This window comes from Musca vetustissima, unplaced genomic scaffold (genome assembly GCF_032173495.1).
Source record: "Musca vetustissima isolate MV318-11 ecotype Yass unplaced genomic scaffold, APGP_CSIRO_Mvet_v1 utg24174, whole genome shotgun sequence".
In the NCBI taxonomy this organism is placed as follows: Eukaryota; Metazoa; Arthropoda; class Insecta; order Diptera; family Muscidae; genus Musca; species Musca vetustissima.
In genome coordinates this window covers 24,143-32,158 of record NW_026875529.1, presented here as the reverse complement: position 1 = coordinate 32,158, position 8,016 = coordinate 24,143, and the positions used below count along the sequence as shown (strand labels likewise).

Here is an 8,016-nt window from a genome sequence, read left to right as displayed (position 1 = left end):
TTTATATGCGATGGTTAGGAGACTTATTCCTCTATAGTTGGCACATATCGTCTTGTCTCCTTTTTTGTGCACGGGACACAGGATGCTGAGGTTCCAATCATTGAGCATGCATTCTTCTAGCCTAATCAGCTGGCGCATGCTCCTTACCAGCATCTGACCATCAGTCTTGAATAGTTCGGCTTGTAACCCATCGATACCTGCTGCTTTATTATTCTACAGCCGATTGATTACTATTCTGATTTTATCTTGGCTAGGTGGTATACACTCTATACCGTCATCTATTATTGGTTCTGGGGTTTCCTCTTCACCGCTACTATTTGATACCAGAAGTTTTTCAAAATGCTTCTTCCAGATCCTCAGCATGATGTCTGTATCTGAAACCAGGTTTCCTTCTTTATCTCTACAGGAGGATGTGCCTGCAATAAAGCTTTCGGTTTGGTGTTTAACCCGTTGGTAGAATTTTCGGACTTAATTTTGACTCCTGTACATCTCGATTTGCTCACGATCACGTTTTTCTTGTTCTTTCATTATTTTTTCTGAAAATACGTTTCTCCTCTCTCCTTTTCTCCCAATAATTTTACATCATTTATTGTCTGCAGGGTTGCCCTATACGCTGTGGCGGTTTTTGATACCCAAGTTTGCTCCTCGAATCGATCGAACGTCTAAAACACTAGATGAATGCATTCCATCTATCACAACATGATCAATTTGATTTCTCGTTGCTTGATCAGGAGAAATCCAGGTGGCTTTGTGTATATCTACATGCTTGATTGACTTGCTGCCGCGAAGTCAATCAACCTCATGTCGTTGTCTAATGTTGGAGGAGGCTGAATTTTCCGATGGTGGGGCTAAAAATATGTCCCTTCCTATTTTTGCATTAAAATCTCCTAGCAAAATTTTAATGTCATGGCCAGAGCAGGCGATCGTATAATATGTATTTGGTCTGCTCATCTTTGTCTTCGGTCGAAGCATGGAATGAGACTGATGTGGAAGAACATCGTTTTTTTTTACAATTTATAGCAATTCGCTCATCAACTGGAGTGAATCTATCATCCCCTATATTCCTTAAATAATCGACGCTTTGTCATGGTCCCTAAAAATATTTTTTAAATAATCCGCGCCTTTTTTAGCCCCTAAAAAAATATTCTTTGAATAATCCGCGCCTTTTTTAGCCCCTAAAAAAATATTCTTTAAATAATCCGCGCCTTTTTTAGCCCCTACAAAAAATATTCTTTAAATAATCCTTGAAAATCCTATTGTAGTCCTTGAAAAAAATATGCTTTAAATATTCCACGCCTCTGTAGTCCTTGAAAAAAATATGCTTTAAATATTCCACGCCTCTGTAGTCCTTGAAAAAATATTCTTTAAATAATCTACGCCTCTTATACCTCTTGAAAAAGTATCTATCGATTTTATCTAGAAATATGTGGAATCAAAATACAAATATGACTGAGAACAGCTGTTCTGCAGTATGCCCATTTGCGACGACGTATTTTTGCCATTTCTGGAACAAATCATTTCAATTATTTAAATTTAAAAGAAAAAAGTAAAGCAATGACCGATGTGTTGAATGATAGATTTTTTCCGTATGTGATCTATGAGAGAAAGAGAGACTAAAATCAATTCATGTTCGGTAATGGTCGAACCAAAAATACTGCTACAATATGAATAATTTATATAATTTCGTATTTTGAGTTCTTAGTTGGGGGTAAATCTTCTTACCATAACTATAAATATCGGTTGATCTTTGGGTATAGCCCCATATAAAGGTCCAGCCTCATAATATGTATTTGAATGGTCTTATCCCCTTATCCCCGAAGTACCGATCGATTTAGGTATTCTGTGGAAAATATAAAAATTCGACCCGGCTTAACATAAAGTCTTTATTTTATAGTACGTTTACATTTAACCGGATTTCGTTAACCCAGTGGGTTTCAATTGTCAATTCCTTTGCATATATGTCAAATAAATCCTCATAAAGTAGGTTAACCCGGTAAAAAGTTCTAATGTATATGCCGTTTTATTCTTGATTTTTCGAAGAAATTTCTCCCCTTTTACAAACAAATAAACAAACACATTATACCGTCTATAGCATACACTACAACATAGTGTTTTTATTTTGTAAGGATATATATCACTTCGTTGATCTAAAAATAGATCACATCAACGTAATTCTGTTTGTTGGCAGTATAAAAATCTCTCATGTCGTGAGAAAATTCGATTTAGTATTTGATTGGATTTGCAAGGAAAAACACTACAAGAAAAAAGCGGAACAAATATTTTTTTTCTAATTGTTTTAAACAAAAAACAATTATTTAAAATTAAATAAAAAGAAGTACAAAATAAAAAGTATAAAAAATCTATCAACCAAAAATGCCAGCCATTGACAAAGTCTCAGCAGAAAAACACGAAGGTGATATTGTCTGCATTGCCTCGTATGGTGATCAAATATTTACCGGTGGTGCTGATGGTAAAATTAAAGTTAGTATTGAAAAAAAAAACGAAAAAAAAACAAACGAATTGATTTAAAAAACACAAACATTTTTTATGAACAAAATATGTAAAATATTGTTGGGAAACTTCTGGCAAATTCTCTCGGGTATTAGAAAAAAAGAGAATCTTCTCATGACAGAAAACATTTGTTTCGAGAATTGTCGTTTCTGAGTATGTGTGTGCAATTTTTTCTCTTTGTGTTTTATGTTTCGCCCACGAAAATGTCATTGTTCGACAAAAGAACTTCCGATTTGTAGTCACATTGTAAAAGTTAAAAAAAAAAAAAATATTTTCAAAAAATATGAAAAAATGATTTTTTTTTAAATCTATTGCAAGTGAGTTTGTGAAAATTATGAATTATCATATTTTATGGTTATATGAAGTTTGTTCAAACTTCATGGATATTGTCAGCCGCCTTGCTCTGTTCCAGAACCTGCAAGAATCTTTTTTCGATTTTTCGCTATATACAGCTGCTGCCAAAATAATGGCAATATTCTTACTGAAGAAAACCACCTTCTTTTTATAACCTACAGGGTATTGTGTCTTTGTGCATATGTTTGTAACAGGCGAAAGGAAACGAGATAGGCATATGTTTCCTTTTGAGAATATGCATAGAATCGCATTTAAGTCGATTTATGCATGTCCGTCCGTCTGTCGATGTTAAATTGTAAACAAAGTACAGGTCGCATTTTTGATTCGAATATGATGAGATTTGGCACAAACCATTTATTTGGCCCAAGGACGAAACCTATTGAAATTGGGAAAAATCGGTTCAGATTTAGATATAGCTCCCATAGATATTTTCGTCCGATTTTACGTAAATAGTGCACCAAAGCACCAATATATCTTTCAACTTGCATGAAATTTTGCATAACATACTAAATTAAGCCTAAAATACTGTGTGTTAATTTTCGTAAAAATCGGTTCAGATTTAGATATAGCTCCATATATATTTTTTCCGATTTTATGTAAATGGTGCACCAAAGTCACTTTATATCCTTCGATTTGCTCGAAATTTGGCATAGCGTACTAAATTGAGTCTAGAATGATGAGTGGTAAGTTTCGTGAATATCGGTTCAGATTTAGATATAGCTCCCATATATATTTTCGTCCGATTTTAAGTAAATAGTGCACCAGAGTCCCTATATATTCTTCGATTTGCACGAAATTTGGCTTAGAGTATTATATTAAGTCTAGAGTGATATGTGGTAAGTTTCGGAAAAATCGGTTCATATTTAGATATAGCTCCCATATATAATTTCGTCCGAATTAAGGTAAATGGTGCACCAAAGTCCCTACATTTTTTTCGATTTGCACGGAATTTGGCATTGTAGTGTAGAACGATGTGGATTAAGTTTCGTAAAAATCGGTTCAGATTTAGATATAGCTCCCATATATATTTTCGTCCGATTTTATGTAAATGTTGCACCAGAGTCCCTTTATATCCTACGATTTGCACGACATTTGGCATAGCGTACTGTACTGAGTCTAGAATGATGAGTGGTAAGTTTCGTGAATATCGGTTCAGATTTAGATATAGCTCCCATATATATTTTCGTCTTCGATTTACACGAAATTTGGCATAGCGTACTGAATTAAGTCTAAAGTGATGTGTGTTAAATTTCGTAAAAATCGGTTCTGATTTCGATATATGTATATATATATATATATATATATATATATTTTTTTTTTTTCGTCCGATTTTATGTAAATGGTGCACCTAAGTCCCTGTATAACTTTCGATTTTCTCAAATTTGGCATAGCGTACTGAATTGAGTCTAGAATGATTAGTGGTAAGTTTCGGAAAAATCGGTTCAGATTTCGATATAGCTCCCATATATATATTCGTTCGATTTTATGTAAATGGTGCAACAGAGTCCTTTATATCCATCGTCCAGTATCACCATATAAAACTATTTGGATCACGGCATGTTTCTTCGTTTTCCAACTACTGATTGATTATAGGATGCACTGCTATTATTTTGAGCGCAACTGTACATTTTATAACATTTGACCAGTTTTTGTGTACGGCAACCGAGAGTTTTTTTACGGATTCCGCCGTGTCAGCGTTTATATCGGAGTCGAGCCATTTTGCTTTCCTTTCCCTCCTTATTTAAGTCAAATGTTTTAATCCCTGAAAATTTTAATTTTCTGTTAACATGGCATAGTGTATGTTCTATATTGTATTAATATCCTTTCGAATTATATGCGATATCATTACGCATTCAAAAGTAATAAAGAATCTAAAATGACAATGATTTTCTCTAAGTTTGGCATCAATGGCAAACTCTTGTCGTCAGCGCCATCTATGCAAAATGTAAACCAAATTTGTTTTTCCTGTAACTTATGTTTTTCCAATAACTTTTGATATTAAAATAAATAAATTGGAGTTATATGAAAGGTATAATTTCATACTTTCTGATAAAATATCAATTTTTTACTTTTTGTATGTGAAAAGTGGCATTAACGATTTCTATAATTTTCCTCGGTAATATTTGAATTTTTTGCTGGTCATAGTAAAGTGTATTATTTACTCTTTCATATGATACAATTTTTGTTGAAATGCGATTGTCTATTCAAAAGTTATACACTGATTTTCATGATTTGAATCATGTCCATCAATAGATGGCGCTGACGACAGTTTTCGAATTGATGGTATTCGAATGAAAGTGGTGTCATATGAAAGGTATAACCGTATACTTTTTTGTGATATAAATACAATTTCAAAATTAGTTGAATATTAATATGAAATTGGAGTTTCAAAACACAAGGTTTATAAAGTATGGACTACTACATTGTGTGGGAAGTACTGGAAGGAGTGAACGGATGTGTCCCATCTTCGAACTTGATTTGAAAAAATATGAAAATGTTTGAAAGAAATATTCCTACAGTAGATATAGGATATAAGCACATCTCATATAAGAAAAAATCGCATATAAGAAATACTATCAAAAGAACCGTGCTTATACTTTCTTATATCCGATAATTCCATATAAGGAAAAACGCATATAAGAAAGAAATCTCCGGCTTTTTTGGAGTTTCTTATATCCGATATATACTGTAAGTGCATATTTTGTATCAAATTGGACATACCATACGATTGTTATTGGATTAACAAATTTTCAAAAATTTTACTATTTTGTGGGGGAGATACTAGAAGGAATGTGCAGATAAGTTTCCAACTTCCGGTGCGGCCGAACTCAACAATGTTGTTTTAAATAATAAAGACATATCATCCAATCACTTATGATGGCAAAATTTTAAAACATTTTCCCCTCTTTTATTCCATTTACAGATTTGGGATAAGGACTTAAATCTCGTCAAGAGCGTTGATGCCCATGAATCGTATATCTACGCTTTGACCGCCAATAGCAAGGGCAAACTATATTCCAGTTCCTGTGATGGTTGTGTGAAATTTATGCTACCACCCTATGATAAAGTTGAAGAACTTCTACGCTGTGATGATGTCATCCAATCGATGTATTGTGAGGGAGATATCCTCTTTACCGGCGACGATAAGGGTGTTGTCTCGAATTGGGAAAATGATAAAATGATTTTTAAATATAATCTTGTAGAAGAAGTTAAATCACTGGCGGCGGAAAAAGGTTGGATATACACGGTGCGTGATTTAGATATGGTCATATCGGAAATTGTACCCGGGAAATCGGGAAAATATGTTACCAAGTCTGTACTGCCGGCGAAGTCGCCATTGTGTTTGGTTGCACCCACTGATGATGGACGACATAAGTACATTGTGGTGGCCGATCGTACGGGAAAGGGTTTCCTTGTTGTCAGCAATGCAATGGAACAGAAATTTAAGGTTTTACTTGAAGAAAAGGTGGGTTTGAGAGATGAAAATATTTAAAATGTTCAACATCTAATTAATTTGAATTTTGATTTGAAAATTATAGGACAGCCATGAAATGATCATCAATGCCATTTGCACCGATCAGGTCCATGTGTATACGGGTGGTTATGACAACAAGGTTAAAGGGTGGTCCAATTTGGATGAGGGCAAGCTGAAGGCCTTGGGTGAAGTGGACACCGGCAGCTGTGTCAATGCCTTGTGTTGTGCCAACAACAAGGCTGTCTATATTGGCTGCAGTGATGGTCTTGTGAGACGTGCTACATTTGTTTAATTCGTTGCTATATTTTTAGTTATTAGTATTGTGTTAGAATAGAGAAAAATATTAAGTTGAAATATTTTGTAAGTTAATTTAATTTTTAGTTTGTACACTGATTTTAAAATTATTTTTTATAATAAACACAAAAAATTAAAATCGTTAAAAAATAGTTTTTCAATTTTCAGTTACTGGAAAGTCCGGTAAACCACCTTGTTCGCGGTTACAAAGAAGATATTCTAAGCTAAAAATATATATTTGATTTGTATCTGTGTAAGGACGAAAATCGTCCCTCATTTTCGTCCACACCAGAAACACAACTAAAAAAATAATAATTTGGGTTTTAAAGTAATTAAAAAAATAATTAGTATTTTTTTATATTTTGTTAACATTTCTTATAAGAGTTAAATTTTTCTTTATTTTGAATTTCCGATAATATTAAAAATTAAAATAGTTAAATACTGTATTGATAACCAAAGTTATTAATTAATAAATTGAACAAAATAGAGAAGTAAAGTTGTGCCCAAAAGGTTTAGTTGAAAGTAAGTTCTAATGAAGATGTAAACATGTTCCCGTTAATCTTTACACTATGTTCGTAAACAAGATCCCATTAGCAGAGAGGCCACGTGATCGGTGCGGTAGCAGAGGTTCGACGTCGGGAAGGCGAGTGGAAGCCTCCTTGAATTCGCCACTGACTGTAGAAAAGGGAGAGCCAAGCCTGGCTCGGGAACAGTTGGTGCCGAGCGGTCAAGCAAGCAGGAAGGTCCAGAAAAGAGGAAAGATCACCAACGGAGAAAGGGAAGAATGTCGGTGAGTGTAAAGTAGTGATTGATAATTGTCCCTGATTAACCAACGCGCAATAAAGAGTGATTTTAAGTGCACCCCAAAATAAAGAGCCGTCGTGGCCCTTTATATAAAGGAGATAAAGATCCGTCGTGGGCCTTTATAGAAAAGTGTTGAAACCTCGGACAGCGTCAAGGCTTATATCGAAAGCAGCAGCAAGGGCCGGAACCAACTGCGGATCGCCAGAACCAGTAAACCCCAGTTCCTGTAAAACCAACAGCAGTACCGTAGCAGTAGCAGCAGACGTTGCAGACTTTAATAATTTAATTATATGAGATCCAGGTATAAATTTAAGTTAAAATAATGCGATGTATTCTGAATTTGAAAGCTAAAACTACATCTTTCCAATCTCGATCACTTTATTATATCCCAGCAACCGGAGGAAATTTGTCGTTACAAATGTTATTACGCGTTCAAATGTTATGACGGATCACAGAAAATTCCGATTTGCTGTTAACATGACAACTCTGACAAAATTTATTCAATACGGTAAGATAATGGATGTTTTTTAAGGCGTTATAAAAACTAGAATTATCTTTTAAATAAACAATTATATCTG

General features: G+C 34.2%; 1 protein-coding gene across 1 annotated transcript; it reads left to right on the top strand.

Moving 5' to 3' along the window:
- The first annotated feature begins 2,358 nt into the window (after window positions 1–2,358).
- Window positions 2,359–6,632, top strand: LOC133338013 (E3 ubiquitin-protein ligase TRAF7-like). Its single transcript, XM_061546199.1, has 3 exons — window positions 2,359–2,481; window positions 5,789–6,331; window positions 6,405–6,632. The coding sequence occupies exons 1-3, from the start codon at window positions 2,374–2,376 to the stop codon at window positions 6,630–6,632; spliced, it is 879 nt and encodes a 292-aa protein (XP_061402183.1). The 5' UTR covers window positions 2,359–2,373.
- The last annotated feature ends 1,384 nt before the right edge of the window (window positions 6,633–8,016 follow it).

What these genes read in the sequence shown, in the direction of transcription:
- LOC133338013 (XM_061546199.1), top strand. Translation starts at nt 2,374, where the DNA reads ATGCCAGCCATTGACAAAGTCTCAGCAGAAAAACACGAAGGTGATATT. An exon ending in GTGCTGATGGTAAAATTAAA is followed by an intron (nt 2,482 to 5,788) that starts GTTAGTATTGAA and finishes TTCCATTTACAG; the next exon opens with ATTTGGGATAAGGACTTAAA. An exon ending in AGGTTTTACTTGAAGAAAAG is followed by an intron (nt 6,332 to 6,404) that starts GTGGGTTTGAGA and finishes TGAAAATTATAG; the next exon opens with GACAGCCATGAAATGATCAT.